Source organism: Prionailurus bengalensis, chromosome A1 (assembly GCF_016509475.1).
Source record: "Prionailurus bengalensis isolate Pbe53 chromosome A1, Fcat_Pben_1.1_paternal_pri, whole genome shotgun sequence".
In the NCBI taxonomy this organism is placed as follows: Eukaryota; Metazoa; Chordata; class Mammalia; order Carnivora; family Felidae; genus Prionailurus; species Prionailurus bengalensis.
This window is the reverse complement of record NC_057343.1, coordinates 82371134-82389850: the sequence shown is the minus strand read 5'-3', so window position 1 is coordinate 82389850 and position 18717 is coordinate 82371134. Positions and strand designations below refer to the sequence as shown.

The window sequence follows — 18717 nt, the reverse complement described above, 5'->3', positions numbered from 1 at the left end:
TGGTAAGACCCTGTCACCACGGACTCCCCTGAATGTCTCCCAGGCTGCAGAAAAGCGCTGTTCGCTCTGAGAAATTTTCCTGCCCAGAACAGCCACTTTCTTCGGGATGTGGAAGAAGAGCATTTCAGTGGTAAGGACCTGCGGCCCCCTTTCTTCCCATGAGGACGAGGGGATGGGGGTCACTGCCGCCTGTCACTCTGTCCCCAGTCCGTGGCCATGCATGCCCTGCCCCCGGCTCGGGCCCTCACCTCTGCACGGTGGTCTGATTGTCCAGCTGGTCCTGGCTCAGGCTCCGCCCCCCGCCCTTGGCCAGGGGCTCTCTGACGCTTTGCAGGAGGCTCTGTCCCTCGTCCAGGGCCGCCCTCATGTCCTCCTGCGGGGACAGCACAGGGCCTGGCACCCCACGCTCACTCCCTCGTTCCCCTAGAGCCACTGAAGGATGGCAGGTGTTGGAAGACTCCCCCAACTGTGGTTGGGGCACAGCTAAGGCTACAGGTCGCTCGGGGTCAGTGGATGAGGTAAGAGATAGCAGGAAACCAGACCTCTGTGGGCCTGATCCCACAGTGTCCCCACCGCCGGGAGTGAAAGAGAGGGCAGGCTTCTCAGGCTGGGGGCCGCCCCCAAGGACCACCAGCGAGGGGGTCACGGCCACCACTGACCCGGAGCCATACCCCACCTGGCACAGGCTCCCTGGGCACGGGGTCAGTACTGGAGCACGGACGCTGCTTTGCGGGCTGCGGTCGCCCAAGGCGGCCCATGACCCGGCCTGCCGCCTGGGAACTGGGGGCAGAAGTCCTGCCTTGCTCACGCTCATAAGCGGCAGATGTGCCTGGCAAGCAGCCCTGCAGCCCCGGCACCTCGGACGCCCAATTAGAGTGAGGCTGCAGCTCCTGGCTGCACTCAGGCTCCACGTCCCTCAGTCTGACCACGAGCCGCTTTTAGAAAGGAGTGCGTTCAGTTCCCCTGGGAGCGCTCACCAGGTCCCCTGCCCCAGGCATCTTGGGAACGGCCTCGGCCTGTCTTGCCCAATGCCCACGGGGCTGCTTCCCCTTGGCGGCCTCGCACAGAAGCCACACGTACCTTCGCTTTGTCCTTCTTCTCCGTGTGAGCGCAGAGCACCGAGCTTGTCGACTGGACGTCATTGGGCAGCTCCGTTTCGGCCAGCTCGGTCCCGAAGGACTGCAGCATCTGAGCAGTCTGCTTGACCATGAGGGCGAAGCTTTCGATCGCCTGGGGAAGAAGGAAAACACCATCACCAAGCTGCACCGGGAGGCAGGTGTCTGGTGCAGGGGCTCGGGCGTCGTCAGAGAGGGCAGGACCACAGCAAGCTGCAGTCACACCTAGACCAGACCCCGGGCCTGGTGGCTTCAGAAACGTACTGGACACTCTCTGCATTCACTTTCATCAGCCAGAGTCGTTCTGCGCCCAGTCTCCCCTTGCCCAGTTAAGAGAGGCCCGAGGGCCACATCCGCCCCCACCCCTCGAAGGGCTGTTGTTTCTTAGTCTCTGAGCCCAGAGAAAGCCACTCCCAAACTTATTACTCATGTTATTTCTTTAGATGACTGAGGTCCACTGAGACCATCTCCTCATTCTTGGGGAACAGAAGTGAGGTTACTGGGAACACGGCTTTGGAAAAGGCAGCATCGTAGTGCAAAAGCTATTTGGCCGATTAACTCAGGGTTAAGGAGACCCACCACCCACAGCCAGCACCCGCGTGCGGGCAGCCCGGGACGACTCACCGTGCGGTGACACAGCCACCTCGTGTGGCAGTAGTCCAGGGTCCCGCCCAGGTCCTCAGTCAGTTGGGACTTGTCAATGTAACCGTGTAACTCTGGCACTGAGCTCAGCATTATGACCTAGAGGAGGAAGAAAGCCGCCCCATGAAGAGACCACCCAGCGGACGGGGGAGAAAAGCTCTCCCACTGGTCACTAATGGTGGCAGTGTGGACAGGAGGTGCCTGGCTTTGGACCTGGGCTTAAACCCCAGCTCTACCACTTCCAGGCTGGTTGGCGTCAGGCAAGTCACTTATTCTCTCTGTGCCTCAGTTTACCCCTTTGTGAAATGGGCCTGTGACGATGGGCCTCAGCACGGAGGGAAGGTGTTGGAACCCTGACAGAGCTGGGCATACCACCCACGTAAGGCATCCGCCAGGGAGCTCGCGGTGGTCACTGAGCAGTGCTCTGACTTGAAAGAGGATGGTTTTGTCATTGCTCCCACCAAAGCCCAGCAAAGTCACTATAGACATCACCAGAGTCAGGGCCGTGCCCTTCCACGGGACACGTGGCTTCAGGGACCGAGGAAGCTCTTTGCACAGGGCTTGCTTTCATTGGTCTATTTCTCTTGTCCTTTCTGAGGACATTCTGTCCATGAGGTTTTTTTTTTTTTTTTAATTTTTTTTTCAACGTTTATTTATTTTTGGGACAGAGAGAGACAGAGCATGAACGGGGGAGGGGCAGAGAGAGAGGGAGACACAGAATCGGAAACAGGCTCCAGGCTCTGAGCCATCAGCCCAGAGCCCGATGCGGGGCTCGAACTCACGGACCGCGAGATCGTGACCTGGCTGAAGTCGGACGCTTAACCGACTGCGCCACCCAGGCGCCCCTGTCCATGAGTTTTGGGTAAAAATACAGCCTTTGCTTTGTAAGCTGTCAGCCAGATGCTAAGGTCCTACAAAATAGGTCCTGAGAGCTTCTGGCCAGATGGAGCCTGGCGCCCCCTTGTGTGTTATTGATTACTGAACGCCACAGGTCTGCGTAGAGACCTGTTGTTAACGAGGTTCACGTGCCCAGTGGCTGGACGTGGGTGTCACGCTCCCCTGGGGCTGAGAGGTAGCCATCAGAGGAGACTGGGTCCTGGTGGGAGCACAGAGCACGTCTGGTGATTTCAGTGCCAGGCCACTAACTTTCAGCCGGTGTCTCTGTGGTTTTGTCCCTAACTGCCGAGGAAATGGGCTGTCAGAAATGAAGGCGTTTCGGTGCTGCAAACACCGCAGGTGCATGGGTTTTCTCCAAGACCCGAAGCCCTGGGGTCAGGGTTGCAGCATGCGACTCACCCACAGGGCCAGGGGCGCCTCACTCATGGCCCCTGACCAGGCAGAGCACCCCACCCCGTGCACCGAGGAACAGGTAAAGGTGTCACGGACAACCACCGTCATGGGCGCTCAGGTCCTTGAAGGCAACCTGGTGGGCATTGTCGAGGTGGTCTCAAGGCGAGGTCACAAGCTGGGGGCTTGTGTGCAAACTAATTCATGGAAAACAAAGGCTTCCTGGGCGTTGTCTGGCAGCCTGCCCCGCGCTGTTCCCACAGTGACTGTCGTGATGCGGGGTGCAAGCAGGCTTCACGGGAAATAGGCTTCCTGGGCTTCCTGGCTGCTTCTCACTAGGAGGCTGATGATGGCTCTCAGCCTGTTGGGCTCTCATTCTTCGGCCTGACCCTCAGTAAGAATGTTCTGGACTTGTGGCTCTGACAAGCACCTGCACTTCCACAGGGTTCACCCGAGGCACAGGGTGGATGTCAGCCCTGGGGAGCGCTAGGGAATGAAGGGGCAATGCCCAGCGGGGTTGCTGTGCGCTTGGGCACACCCCTGGCGCTGGGCTTAGCACCTGAAGAGTTTCGACCAGCTGCGTGGGCCAAGAACGTGGTCACGCTCCGTTCTGCCCACAGAGCCGCGGCAGGCCACTCACCGGCACCTTCATCTTAAAGTCATCTCTGTTGAATTTGAAAGCGAGGTCAGAGAGGGTCCTTTGGAAAAACCCCGCTGGGCGCAGGACAAGGACGAGCTGGAGGTTTGCCGGGAAGGACGCCTGCAAGAGAACAGAGAGGGCTGTGGGCAGACGCACTGCTGGATGCGGGGTCCTCGCATGGCTGCAGTGGATGTGTGGTCCAGGCGGAAGGGCGCTCACTGAGGCTGCGTGGTTGCTGACGCTGGGCTGTGAGACACGTCCCACATCTTACCAGGAGAAAGTCACACCGCCTCTGCAGCTACGTCACGTTCGTTATCAGCTATAAAGTCAAAAGCTTATTACACTAGTTACAGGCTGAAAGGTGTCCTGCCAAAGTCACGTGTTAAAGCCCAAACCCCAGTGCCTCAGGATGTGACTATATTTGGAGAAAAGGCCTTTACAGAAGTGAGCAAGTTTATGTGAGGTCGTCAGTGTGGCCCCCAACCCAGTATGCCTAGTCCTTATTGGAAGGAGACACTTGGGCACAGACACACAGGGAGATGCCGTGCCAACATGGAGGCAAAGACGGAGGATGTGTCCATAAGCCCAGGGGCCCCAGAGATCACCAGACACTGCCAGAAGCTGGGGACAGGGACAGGGTCTCCCGCATGGCCCCAGGGAAACAACCTGTAGGCCCCTTCACCTCGGACCTCGGGCTCCAGACTGTGAGGATGGGAGTCGCTCTCTGTTGTTTCCAGCCCCTCAGTCTGTGGCACTTGTTATGAGAGCCCCAGGGAACCAAGATGCTTGTCAAAGAAAAACAAAGCCATATAGACACAAGCTGTGTTCCAAAACATACACGGGAGCTCGCACCCTAGCGCACGCACTGCAGACAGGAGTCTCTTTGGCTGCCAGCTCTGCCTACAAGGTGTGTGACCTCGGGTACACTGCTCACCTCCCTGTGCCTCTGTTTCCCCGTCTGTGAAACAGGGGCAAAACAGTGCCTCCCCCAGTGCACACTCCTACTGCACCTAATGTGGTGCTCGCACAAAGCCTCAACAACGTGGTGTGACACATATCACTGAAAGCCTACTCCACATGCCGATACGTCCAGGTGCTGATGCCCAGGGAGCCCCCATTACTACAAGAAGGCATTCTGAAGGAACTGAGTTTGATTTCTGGGTAACTAGGCCCAGTGCAGCTAAAATACGATGTACGGTAAGGAGCAGCACAGCCCAAGGCCCCCCGGAGGGGCAGGAAGGGGCGCGGCAGGAGAGACGGCTGGACCGGGTGTCCTGGCTGTGTATGCGCCCCTCTCTATATTTCCTGTGTGTCTCAGCCTGTTCACCTGTCCACCTGCTGATGGATGCTCAGGCTGCGGCCATACCCTGGGCCATGCTCTCGGGCCCAGACCGCTCTCAGCCTGGCCAGCGGAATCCAGCCTGAGACGAGGAGCCCATAGTGTAGCTGTCCCGGTGGGAGGGAGTCTGGCCTCCTCCTCCTGACCAAGCCCGTCCCGGAATCTGGGAACACCGGGTCTGACAAAACTCTAGGAACAAAAGGTACCTGAGGGCCTCACTAGGGAACATAAAACACGTTCAGTCCTTGTGTGGTTCCGGTGGCTTTGAGAAGACGCATGGACCAGGGCTGTGGTTGTCTGAGGGTGGCCCCTCTCCTTTCACATGCACCGCCCTGGATGGCCCACCCCACGCAGCCCTCAGACTCCACGGCCCTGTGGAGTGTCTGATCCAGAGGGTCTCACAGGGCCTGGAGCATCCCTGGAGAAGCTGGGGAGAACGGGATTGGGGATCCTGGGATAGCTTTACTCCCTACCCACAGGCCTCAGTGCCACCAGGTGCGAATAGTTGAATGTGGGGCCCTGGCCTCACCCCCAAGGCCCCAAGGCTGGAACTGCACTGACAGCCCTGAGCCTCTGATGCCAGACCTGATCTCTGTGTGAGAGCAAGAGAAGGGCTTGGACCAAGGTCTGGGCCCGCAGGCATTGGGCGGCCCAGGCCAGCGTCTGTCAGTACCCATGACCGGTCAGCACTCGGCACACACCCAAGGCTCTCCTAGCCATCCCTTCCTTTTGTGCCCCAGCTGGGACACCCCCAGATTCTACCGCTGGCTTCCCTACTCCTCACCCCGCACTGCTGCCCTGAGCCGATTCCCTCCGGAAGTGCCACCGTGACCCTTCTATGAGGTCCACTGTGTCATGACATATCCTGTGCAAACCTTCCAGAGACTTCCCCAACCCTGCAAACAAACCAGACTCCAGAGCCGGCCGCAGTGGCCTCCCTGACCTCAGCCCCACCCTGCTCATGGCCCCCTTCAGGGCCTAGCCTGTACACCTGTCCGTGCTTCCTGCTGGGACACCCGCCTGGCTCCCAAGGGCCTCAGTCCACAAGCAAGCCACCTGCCCCCTGCCTCGCTTCAGGCTTGTGCCCTCAAGCACATGGCTTACATCCCTGCAACTCCACTTTCTTCTCTGGTCTCTGTGCCCCACAAATCCCCACGGCCCAAGGCCACCGATGACCAGTGACCGTCCTCGGGTGGCCCTGCCCCTGGCTGCCTGGAAGCCATGTGAGCCAGTCCCACTGCATGACACTGCCCACGGGCCACAGCGAGCGCCTCACCTTCCCCCGTAGCTCCTCTTCCACCTTTGGCCGCCGGCACGTGGGAACCACCTGTCACTGGGGACCCCAGGTTGTGTCTCTGGCGGGGGGCCCCTGAGCCTCTGCAAGGGCCCCGCTGTCTCCGGCGCCCACGCTCAGCCATCTGTGGCCTCCGGGTGGGCCTCTGCACCGCCCCCGGGGACAGGTGCCTGCTAAGCAGTGTGGCGTGTGGGCAGGGAGGTGCTGAGAGCCATGTCTGGCACCGCCCACAGCCTCCACATTCAGCCTTGTTCAGGGGGTTGGGGGGGAGGCCTCGTGTGGCCCGAGCCCGTCTGCTGTCCCGCTCTGTGCCAGGCACCCACGGCGCGGCCCAGAGGGGAGTGGTGGAGGCAGCCCCCAAGCAGGGCGCCAGGTCCCCAGTGTCTCGGTGGCACTCATGCGGGTTGGCTCCTCTGAGCAGAACAGAAATGACTCAGAGGAACGACACCGAAGGTGGGAGCCCGTGGGCAGGTTCTGGGTCACCTGTGATGAGAGGGCTGCTCGAACCTGTCACTGGCCTCTGGGAAACTGGCTGCCACTATTTAAGGAAAAAGCTCCTTAAAAGTCTCCCTGCAGAGATGACAGTGAGCCATCTTTTCTAAATTTCAAGATGGTTTTCATCACCCTCATTTCTCCTCCAGGCACATAGATCCCGCTGCTAAAGGCAGAAAACACTCCCTCCCCTGCCTCCTCTCTGCTTTGGTCCCAGATTCTTCAACACGGAAACGGTCACGTGAGAAGGCGTTAAACGACCTACACAAACACATACTTCGACCACAAAGAGCAGTAATTAAACCTTCTCTGGGTTGGAACCAACTCTCTGAACTGAGAGCTGGGGAAATACCAACATTAAAGTCATATTTTAAAAACAGAGGTAACAGGGGGTACCTGGGTGGCTCAGTCGGTTGAGCGTCCGGCTTCGGCTCAGGTCACGATCACATGATTCATGAGTTCGAGCCCCGTGTCAGGCTCTGTGCTGACAGCTCTGAGCCTGGAGCCTGCTTCAGATTCTGTGTCTCCCTCTCTCTCTGCCCCTCTCTGCCCCTCCCCCGCTTGTGCTCTGTCTCTCTCTCAAAAATATACATAAAGCAAAACAGAAGTAACTAGATAGAGGATTGGGGATGAGGGCTACAAAATAACATCTTTTTGTAACTTTGTAATCCAGTGACCATAAAAGGGTTGTAGTAGGTTTCTAAGACACTGAAACAAAATTGTTTATTTTCTGGGGCTGACCCTGGATGACTTAGGGACATGCACAGTGTGATGGCCACACAAATGTCATCTGGAGACAGAGAGTTAAGTGGTTTCTGGATCAACATTCCTAGAGACGCGTGTGCATCTACACGCACAGCTGATGCCGACCCATACACTGGAATGTCTGGAATCCTGGTGCTCTGGGGAACACTGTTTGAAACCTGTCTCCAGTTCAAGGAACTCTCTGAAGGTGTGCTCAGAGCACAGTTGTCCGGCCCGCGTTACACAGTTAATCCATAAAATGGAGCAGCTCAGCCTGACCGACTCTGTCTGCCTGGCAATGGCAGAAACCAAGCACAGGTGTGTGTACTGATAACCCCAGGGCACAACTCGGGGAGGCTGGCAGCGAGCACAGGCCTCTTGCTGCCAGGCTGTTCCTATGAGGTCTGGATACAGGGGCTCCAGACAGGGGCAGCGAAGGCTACCCCTTCAGTAGGTGTTGGGGACACTTGCGAACATCATGCAAGCACAGACGTTTCAATGAAAAATATGTAGGAAGGGCCAAACTTGAAGGAAGGACACTTGTCCACACGCCCTTCCGGAACACTCTGCATGGACTTGTCCCCACCCCCAGGACCCACCCACTGGTGTGCCAGGCTGATGACCCCCAGCTGCCCTGCCCTGGGCTACCTGCTTTCTCCCCCTGCGGTGCGGCGAGAACGGGCCCAGCCCTGTTCCCTCCGGCCTCCGCGGGCTCCGTGCCCTGTGAGCTCCTCTCGGCTACGGAAGTATGTGGGACACACGAAGGCTGGTTCAGAGACAGCTGGCCATGCCATGGTCAGTGCTGCACCTCCCAATGGCCCACTCTGTTCCTCACCCCTGGGTGAGGTTGCAGCCTGGACATGCCCCTGCCTGCTAACCTGCCCTTCACCCCTGCACCCCCTGACCTCCCGCCTCTGCTTACACTCCAAGGGGCATGCTCATCATCCTCTCCCTGCTGAACAGCTCCTCCTCCCCTTCTGACTCTTGTCCAGTGTCACCTCCACCGGGAAGCCCTCCTGGGGCTCACACTGCTTTGTCTTCACCATCAGTGCTCAGCACCTTGTGCTTAGACTCCAGGAAGTGGCACAAGGCAGGAACTCACTACCTTGTTTAATGCAGTATTATTTTGCCATGTGTGGCATATTTACTGGATGCCCTAAAGACCCTGCATCGCTGGATATGTCGCCTTGCACCCTGTCTGCATGCACGGATGACAACGGCCTCCCGGCAAGAACCACATTCCTGCCCCGCGCAGACTAAGAATGCCTAGAGCCGGAACCTTCTTCAGCAGCATGCTCTACGGTATAGACGGAGCTTGAACTGGGCTAGCTCAAAACGTAAACCCGTACACTGTTATAAATACCCAAATGCTTACACACACTCTCACACACACGTGGTCTAGGACAGGTGGGCTAATGTGTGAAACGGAATCCTAGCTCAGGTAGTTCTCAAAAGGTTTGTTCATCCGAGGACGGTGCAAACTTTGAACCAATGTGTACTCATTCTATGTCTCCTTGTTTCCACCTTTGTCCACCAGCTGTGACCACAACATGACAGCCCACTGGCTATGACCACGACTGTGACAGGCAAGCGCCCATTGCCCCCAACACCTCAGAGCTGACGCAGACACAGAACATCTGATTTTGGGGACTCTGGGTTTTGCCTCCCTGTGTTCTATTTCAAGCCAAGCTGAAGGCATCCAACAAGGAGAAAGAATACCTCACAACAGGGGGGCTCTGCTCACGAGCTGCCCACATGGTGGTGGGAACAGCCGCATTACAGCATGTTACGTAAGTGCCGTGTCTCACTCAGGTGGCCAGACACATTTGGAGATGGAGCCTCGGTGCCACCAGCTTGCTTTCATCGCACCTGCGGCAGCTGGTGGCCCAGGTGCCCTGGGGACCGTCCACAGTGCAGGGCAGGGGAACACACCCTCTCCAGGGTGCTGGCCTGGCTTCCCCAAAGCCCCCGGGTGGAGCACAGGCCAGCCGCAGCCGGTGGTGCAGGTTCACAGCACCGGGCGTTGGCACTGGTGTGCCTGCGCTATCTCCTGCCTCCTGTCCCCACGGCAGAGCCACGGCGGTCACACCCCACATCCTGGCTCGGAAATGGCACACGCACAAGAAAGGCAATGGGGCCTGCCTCACAGCCTCCTGAGCTCCCCGCAGGATGGGTCGGCACCGCCTCGGGCTCCCCCTGGGTGTTGGCCACCTCTGGTCATATCCCGCATCACGGCATTCTGTCAACTGTCAGCACCCCACTTGGCTGATACTTCCAGCTCATTCCCTGCTGATACCCCCAACACCCAAAGCCTCATACAGCGGCGGGAGCACGGTAGAGTCCCAGGACACGTGCTGAGTACACGCACAGCATGGTTGGCCCTATATGATCAATGCATTCTTACATCAGAAAGAATTGAAGCTACCGAGAATTCTTGGCGATTCTGCTGGGAAAATGTTAACTTCGACAATTTCTAAACCACCACTGGGGAACCCCAAGACTTCTAGGAAGAAGGATACTTCAAAAACCTGTATTTTTATTACGTACGAATCTGTGCAAACATCAAAACTCAAACAGCAACTTTTCAGTTATGATTTCACAAAACAAAGTTTTAAAGATGAGTCAGCATGTTTTAGAAGTCCACCTGGTCACAAAGCCAATGACAAAGGAAACCGTGATTGCCCTTGGCAGGTGGAGAGCTCTGTCCCCACCTCCCCCCAACACAGGTAGGTCCTCCCGGACCACACGGATGGCCCGCAGGGCACATTCGCAAGTACTTCAGTTCTTAAAAATAATTTATCTATTTCTTCAAAACTATCCTGTGTCTGGGGACTCTCCTGTTTCTAGCCAGGAGCGACTGATGGCTGTGAGAGATATTTACGGCCAACCTGTCTCGCCCGGGCCTGGCTGGGTGCCTGCCACACGCAGATGGTCTGCACTTTGAGGAACCTGTGATGTGCTGTGATGAGTAGTGGTGTCTTCCAGAGCAGGAGACCGTGTGGACAACGGCACTGCGGGGACGCAGGGAGGCGGGGATGCAGGGAGGAGAAAGATGAGCAGAGGCTGCCTGCCGTGCAGGGGCGAGGCCTTCCAGGGAGCAGCGTATGTGCAGAGGGCCAGAAGGGCAGTTCCCAGCACAGGGGAGATGCCCGTGACCATCACGGCAAAGAGGCTGACTTGTGCACTTGCCACATGGTGACGTGCCTGAGTGGGAGTCAGATCCATGGTAGACAAATGTAAAAGAACTGGAGAGATTATTTAGATTTTGGAAAAATGTTATTGCAACAGTGTTACCTTCTTTTTTTAAACGTTATTTTTGAAAGAGAGAGAGAGCACATGAGCAGGGGAGGGGCAGAGAGGGAGGGGGAGAGAGAGAGAAAGAGAGACACAGAATCTGAAGCAGGCTCCAGGCTCTAAGCTGTCAGCACAGAGCCCAGCTTGGGGTTTAAAGTCATGAACCTCAAGAGCATGACCTGAGCTGAAGTCAGATGCTCAACCGACTGAGCCCCCCAAGGCGCCCCAACAGTCTTATAAACAATGACATACTTGACTAGTTACGTCTTGACATTTGACCCAGGACGGACTTACTGCCTTAAGAAATTTGTCTTAAGTCTACTGTGCATCTGTCCCACTGGTTCTTACAATTTAATTCTTAATTTAGCCTGCCATGTGACATCACATGCAAATGTATTTTTAAATTTAAAATAATGAAATGGACATGCTGGGTATTTACTGCTGACGGCATATCAAAAGGACTCGTAGGCCTCACGGGATCTTAAAGGAAAGCTGATTCTATCACAAGGGACAGGGAACAGGAGGTGTACCAAGCGGTGTAGGGAAATACTTTCTCAGAAAGACAAGGGGTGCCCCCTGCAGCCCAGAGACAGGTTTGCAGAATGATGGCAAGTGTAGCAATCGAGCAGGTGCAAGCCTTAGGTGCTGTTTCCATGGACGATGAGCCATCTTGGGGGGAGGGACTGGTTCTTCACCCCACCCAGAGCCACGGCACAGTGGCCTCTCGGAGGCCCGGAGGCAAAGATGGTTTGAACACAAGACCCAGAGCGAGAGTTTAGGAGAATTTCATTCCATTGGGGGGTGGGCTCTTAAGAGTCGTCCCAGCCGGCGACCCGGCCACGGGTGCTCTGGTCTCCCTGCTGCCGTAAGTCCCTGGGCTGCCGGGCGTGAGGGCAGGCCAAGCGCTCCACTCAGAGCTCGTGGGTAGGCCCCTTCCCTCTTGTATTACTGCAGGCCACAACCTGCAGTGGCCTGGAGTGGAAACAGCCACAGCCACGACCACGGAGCTGCCGTCCTTCCGCGTGTAAGATGGCAGTGGCCAGATGCAGGGGTGGGCTCCAGGAAGGCCCAGGCATCTCATTTAGCAGGAAAACTAAGGGGTGAGTATGGCCCTTTTGAAAAGTACAAAGTCAATTCAAAAAGGGCGTTCAATACAATTTCAAACCTGTAGCCTGAAGATTCCCTTCTATCCTGGACGTCCCATAGCTCAGGGGCTTGTGCTGCATGTAAAAGTGAAGACGCATTGGGGCACCTGGGGGGCTCAGTTGGTTAAGCATCCAACTTTGGCTCAAGTCATGATCTCGTGGTCTGTGGGTCCGAGTCCCGCGTTGGACTCTGTGCTGACAGCTCAGAGCCTGGAGCTTGCTTTGGATCCTGTGTCTCCCTCTCTCTCTGTCTCTCCCCTGCTCACTCTCTCTCTCTCTCTCTCTCTCTCTCTCAAAAACAAATAAGTATTAAAAAGAATGAAAACACATTAGGGGTGCCTGAGGGGGCTCAGTGGGTTGAGCGTCTAGCTCTTGATTTCAGCTCAGGTCATGATCCCAGGGTCATGGGATTGAGTCCTGAGTCAGGCTCCAGGCTGAGTGTGGAGCCTGCTTGGGATTCTCTCTCCCTCCGCCTCCCTCCCCCTCTCTCTGCCCCTCCCCTTCTAGTGCTCTCAATCTCTCTCTCTGCCAAAAAAAAAGAATGAAGACACATTAAATCCTCAGCATCCCACATAGTCCACAGTCAGAAACAGACTGGTGGAACTGTTTTTAAATGATCACAGGCCCCCTAAGAGTGAAGTCATTTGAGAACACGCACACACACACACACACACACACACACACACCATGCACACACATGTGCACCTGCTCCAACAAGTCAAACAGACCAAGGGGTCATGGGTCCCTAGTGCCCCCTGGCCCTGCCGCAGGCAGCCCGGCTGGAGCACGGCACGGCACGGGCCAGCAGCACACAAACCACCACCAGGCAGATGGACAGGTAGGAAAGAGAGACAGTGCTGTCACCCGGCGGTCACCCGGCCCAGGGGACGAGCAGAGGAGGGCGTCACAACCCGGGCACCGACACTTACGGCTATTCGCAGGACCGACGCCTTCACCGACGTCCATTTGTCCTGCCTTCTGTCTATGACCAGGATGAACCCAATGCCAGCATCTTGCAAGCTGAAACGAGGAGGAGAGAGATCTACAATTAGTGTGCACAGGCCACAGGCTTTTGTGAACTCTCTGGGCGAACCTTACAATCAGATGGCTCCTCCCAGAATTCCTGTGCCGTTTCTGTGCTGCACAGTAAGCTGCGGGCCAAGTCAGCATCCGCACAGCACAGAACGCGGCATTTCCAGGAGCCCTGTCCAGGCAGCTTCTAGAACCTGCTCTTGTCTGGAAACGGGCAGGTACTTCCTGTGTGCTGCTCATTCCCAGCCCAGCCCAGGCCACCGCACAGGGCAGAGACCCTGGCAGACACCTCCCCGCCTTTCCGAAGACTTCTCTTCCAGCATAAGAGCCAATGGTTCTCCTTTCCCAGTTGACCAGCTGGCTAAGCCCTCCAAAACAAGTGCTGTGACCCGTACGTCAGGTTAGTCCTGGCATCTGAGGCCACCGTGTGTGTCTACGTTATAAAGTCCTTCTGCACGGCATTGCTGTGCTTCTGGGACAAGACCCTCGAGGCATCCACAGGCTCACAAGCATCTGCTGGGAGCAGGAGACAAGAAATGGCTCCTTGCAGCAGCAGCATCTGTGATAAAGATGACACCGAGACACTGTGCAACGACAGCCCCATCCTGCCCTCTGAGCTCAGCGCAGAAACCTGAGTCACAGCGTCCAATGGGGAGGCCCGCTTCTGACGGGGAACTTCACGCCCAAGCTGCTTGTGCAGCTGTGGCTGCCAGCCAATCCACACGGAGGGAAAAGGGTGCTGACTTGATGCTGAATCGCAAGTCCGTGAACAGAGGCAAGGAGGCCACTTTCGGGTCTTGGAGGAAATCAGAATTACACGGAGCACACGCAGACAGTGCCGTCTGGAAGTGCTCTGCTGGCTGGGCCATGATGCCCACGCGTCCCTCTTACACCCAAAGGGGGTCATGGTGACGCACAGAATACATGCGCAGGGGTGCTGCTGGCTCTGTGTCCTCACCCACACCCGCCCGTTTATAGCAATCTGCACAGACGCCAGCTTTCATTCAGAGCAGCCTTTGTGCCATGGAGACGAGAGCCCCTGTGTGCCCGCACGGCGAGAGACCCATGACGGTGTTTCTGAGCAGCATGGGGTGCCCCCAATGGCACTGTTTCTGAGCTGGTTTAGTTCTCTTGCCGGGAAGGTTTGTCACTTGAGCCTCAGTGCCAGGGGCCTGGGCTCCCCACACACTGCAGCCAGCATGCCTGGTGTAGGCTGGGCAGCCCAGTGAGGCAGCTGTGGGGACAGAAGCCCTGGTCCCGGGCTGAGTCCCAAGCTGTGTCCAGGGCCGGCTGCGGGGGGCCCAGAGCTCTGTACCGTCTTGGGCACGCGCTCTCTCTGCGTGGCCCCAAGCAGGTGTTGGCCTGTGTTGGCCTAGCCCTTAGTCAGTGGGAGGCGGTCCCAATTCTGTCCCGGGGGAGCCAGGCCCACGGCCGGGACGGGAGGAAACGGTGTCTCGGGAATGCTGGAGCTCTATCCATGCCACGTGCTCTGCTGAGACTCCCCCACCCGACCACCCACACACCCTCCTTCAACGTTCCAACACCAGCCTCTCCACGAGGTCCACCTGTGATCCTCCGAAGCCCTGAGCTCAGACTACCGCCTGGGCTCTTTCTGACGTGGAGGAGAACGGAGGGCCCAGCGACACTTGTCTGCACTGTGCACGCCACCAGCCACTGGAAGATCCATGCCATTTGCCAGGAGGGGCAGGGCGCTGCGCAGGGGCTGGAGGCAGGAGAGGGCTCCAGGCCCCCTCAAGGCCCCACGAATCATCTCCCTTCCCTCCCTCCCAACATGGGCACCAAAACAGCGTCCCCTGCTGGGAGGGTTCAATGGGGGTGTTTCTGTAAACCCACCCAGTGCCTGGAAAACATGGACGTCACACTGCCTTGTTCCCGAGAGCACCAGGGCCCAACTCAGGGTCTCCCCTTCTCCCTGAAACGGGGCTTTGATCCCGGTGGGGTCATCCTGTCAACCACGATGGGTAGGTTCCCTGTACCATTCCACATCAGCCCTCAGATGCCACCGGTTTGAGCTTCTGAACCCGGAGCATTCTCTCCTGTGGCCCAAACATACCCCATTCCTGATGCAGAGCCCACTGTGCTGGCCACACGGCGACCCCAATGCCCTCAGCGGTGTGTTCACGATTATGCAAATGCACAGGCACAGGCAGGGCCAGTGCACTGGCCACGCAAGGCAGGGTGGCTCCAATGCCTCCCCGGTGTCCCTTCCACACTGTCACGGTTGTGATGGGAGACCAGCATCACAAGCAGGCATTGATAAGACTACAACAAAAAACAGCTCAGGTTAAAAAAATGAAATTACGATTGGACATGAAACGTAGAAGGAACCGTACATCGACTAGAACACTGCTCTGCGCTCCTTGTGCTGCAGCCACCATGTGCTCAGCCACTGGCCCCCTTCTTCCCGGCCAGGCTGGGACCCGCTTTCTGGGAGGGGAATTTCTTGTGCTTTGGGGATGCCAAGGGCAGATCTCTGTCCTTTACTCCTCACGGCAGCCCCATGAGGTAGGGACGACGATCTCTCCAGCCCAGAGAGGAGGAAAGCAGGCACAGAGAGACTGGGTCGCTTGCCCAGCCTCACACAGCACAACGTGGAGTGGGTGAGCCCCGTGGTCTGGCTCTGGGTGCTCCCAGGCACCTGCAGGCTGCCTCCCAGGCCAAGTCTGCCCCATGAGAGGAAGCAGACGCTCCCACCCGTCTCTTTCCCAGGCTGCCTCATACACGGGGCCCCTGCACCACACCCAGGTGTAGGGGGGCGTGCTGAGGGAAACTGGACCCCAGAAGCAGACAGTGAGGCTACCCACAGGCCAGGACCCGGCCGGGGGCCCAGGACCCCCCTCTTGCACACCTGTCTTTGTCCACCACCGCATCAGTGAACACTGGCCCACCGGTGCACAGACTTAGGGAGCAGAAGCACCCTCAGGACGTGGAGACCTTTCTGGCCTCCACCGTGCCCACACAACTGCTGCCCGGGGGCTGCCCTAGCGGCTGAGGCCAGCAGGGTCCTGTAGCTCCACCCCCGCTTTGAGAAGGAGGGTCTGGCTGTGCCCACCCAGGAAAGGACTGAGTGGAGCCCTGCTTCTGGCCCCCACCCACAGGTCTCTGACCTCACAGGCCCGGGGGACAGGGCAGGTCATGCTTGGATCGCTGAGAAGCCACCCTTGGGCTGGTGGCACTGAAGGTGGTGGCAGTGGGAGAAGCAGAGTGCATAGTCTGAGGCTGGCAGCCACACAGAAGTGTCCCCATTACAGGGCACACATGGCCCCGCAGATGCGCAGGCACTGGTCTCCAACCCCGGAACAGCTGGCTCGCAGGGGCCGCCCTGGCCAGCTGCCTGGCAGCTGAGTGAGGCAGATGATCTCACTTTTGGCGCAGTCACAGAGCTCGTGTAAACTCTTGTTTCTGGGATTCAGCCACTCACTGGTGCCCTCTCCAACACCTGGGTGGCCCCTGCAGGCAGCTTCGCCATGCGGGTGCAAGCTCTCCATCACTGGCGGGAGTGGGAGCAGCCCGAGAACAGTCTAGAGGCAAGGGTGAGGTCGCTGTCATTGTCCAGATCCCGGCCAAGCCCCATCTTGTTCCCGGCCCCTGCAGGGACTCGCCTGTTTACAGCAGTTGGTCACAGAGCAGGGGCAGGTGCAGACACACAGAGAAACCAGGATTACAGGTGGGGGACAATGGAGGGGCGGGGCCGGCGCCTCCCTAGGACACAACCTGCCGTTTCTCAAAGTGCCCTGTGCACAGGAGATCCCCGAGCTGGTTCAAACGTGGATTCGGGCTCCGGAGGCGTCAGTGAGGCCCCCTTTCTCACAAGCTCCCAAAAGCTGCCCCTGGTCCAGGGCCACACGTGCGGGCTGGTCCTGCAGATGCACCCTGCGCACTTTCTGTGACCGCGGAGGCCGCCTTGGGCCTGGGTCTCTGTCCTGGGAGAGCCCTGAGGAGGGTCTGACCTGGGCTTGGTCGGGGTCAGCAGGGAAGGGAGGATGAGGGAGGGAGGGAGAGCCGGGCATCAGCTGACCCCAGGCTCACAGGTGACGTCAGCGGGAGGAAGCCCCTGGATGCGGCTGGGAGGGGGTGATGAGAGTGATGTGGGCTGGAGGGGGTGCGCACTGGTGCCATGTGTGGGAGAGGGGGTTGGGAAGAGGTCCCGGGGCACCAGAAGGATAAGGCTGCTTCATGTCTGAGACAGCTGGAGGGGCACCCCTCCCACCCCTCCTGTCCCCGTCTCCTCTGCTCCTTCCCCCCCAACTTGCCCCCTGTCCCCCCCTTTCCAGACCCCTGCCAGGACCCTGGACCCACCCCCTACCTGATCCCCCCCACCTCCCACAGCCCTCCCTACCCCACTGGGTACCCCTCTTCCTGCCCCCGGTCCCCCCCTCCAGCCCCATCCCCTTCTTCTGGGTGGCTTCCACAGGGCGGCAGGGCTCTCGGGACACAGCTTAGGGGGGGCAGGTCCCCAGGGCAGCCTGTGACCCGCGCTGACCACACGTGTGTTTGGGGCGCATGGGGCGCCTTTATCAGAACGCGCTCTGCCCACTGGCGCCCTCTTGTGGCCAGAGGTGAATGCTGCCTGCGACCCAGGCAGGACTCCCCAAGTTCAGGGGCTGCCACGTGCAGGTTCCAGGGACCCGTCACCATCTCTCATCTGCAGCCATGGCCATGGCCACGGTCACGGGGTCCCAGCCGGCACAGGGACTGGGAGGTCTGAGGGGCTCAGAGCATGGGAACCAAGCAGGGGGCTTCTCTCTCCAAACCCAGGTGATGGGAGGGTCTTGAGGAAGCCCCCGCTCCGGGCCAACACCTATCTGTCTTCACTGGAGCTCAGTCCCGATTTTCAACCACAGGAGGGAGCGGAGGGTTCATGGGAGGCCATGCCTCGCCCTGCTGGGCACTCTGCCCCTTCTGGGAGAGACCCCCCCCACGCTGCCCCCAGCAGGAGCATCCCCCGAGAGGGGCTGACCTGGTCCTTTTGGGCACTGTGTCCCCTCTGGGAGAGTACCCCCCCACCTCTGTCCCCAGTAGGAGCGTTGCCTGACAGGGGGTGACCCGACGAGACTCCTCTCTCTGAGGGCTCTCTGGGGAAACAGACGGTATTAAACCATCAGCTACAGAGAAGCTGTGGGCTCACCTCTCTTCCTTTCTTTTAAATCGGGAGTTAGTGACCCCACTGTTTGGAAGGGCTGGGATGGTGCTCCTGGGCCGAGTGAGGACCGGAGTGTCTATTTCCCCTGCTGACATGTGCCAGTGCCTCTCCTTCCCCGGGGTCACTGCCCTGATCCCGTGCCCACTCTCAAGCACCATCCGCCGCCCTCCACCAGCCCTACCAGCTTTCAGTCTTCTCTCTACCAGCAGCGAAACTGTCTCAATTGTGATTATGAACCCCTTTAAAGAGGGGCGCCTGGGTGGCTCTGTCGGTTAAACGCCCAACTCTTGATTTCAGCTCAAGTCACAATCACACAGTTCGTGGGATTGAGCCCCAAGTCAGACTCCTTGCTGACGGCACTGAGCCTGCTTGGGATTCTCTCTTCCTCTCTCTCTGCCCCTCCCCTGCTCACACATGCACCTCTCTCTCTCTCTCTCTCTCTCTCTCTCTAAATAAACACATTTTTTTAAAGAATTAAAGAAGGTAAACTTTGTCACTATTGCCACTGAAAGATTGCATATACAGATGG

General features: G+C 58.1%; 1 protein-coding gene across 11 annotated transcripts in view; it reads right to left on the bottom strand.

The window, feature by feature from the left end:
* The window catches only part of MCF2L (MCF.2 cell line derived transforming sequence like), a 132663-nt gene that overhangs the window by 22889 nt on the left and 91057 nt on the right, over window positions 1–18717 (bottom strand). For all 11 annotated transcript variants that reach the window (XM_043583122.1, XM_043583156.1, XM_043583113.1 and 8 more), the window contains 5 exons: window positions 12922–13012; window positions 3685–3804; window positions 1740–1856; window positions 1081–1230; window positions 249–373 (listed from right to left, as the gene is read on the bottom strand). In XM_043583122.1, the coding sequence (XP_043439057.1) occupies window positions 249–373; window positions 1081–1230; window positions 1740–1856; window positions 3685–3804; window positions 12922–13012 (603 nt within the window). The remainder of the gene's footprint in view (window positions 1–248; window positions 374–1080; window positions 1231–1739; window positions 1857–3684; window positions 3805–12921; window positions 13013–18717) is intronic.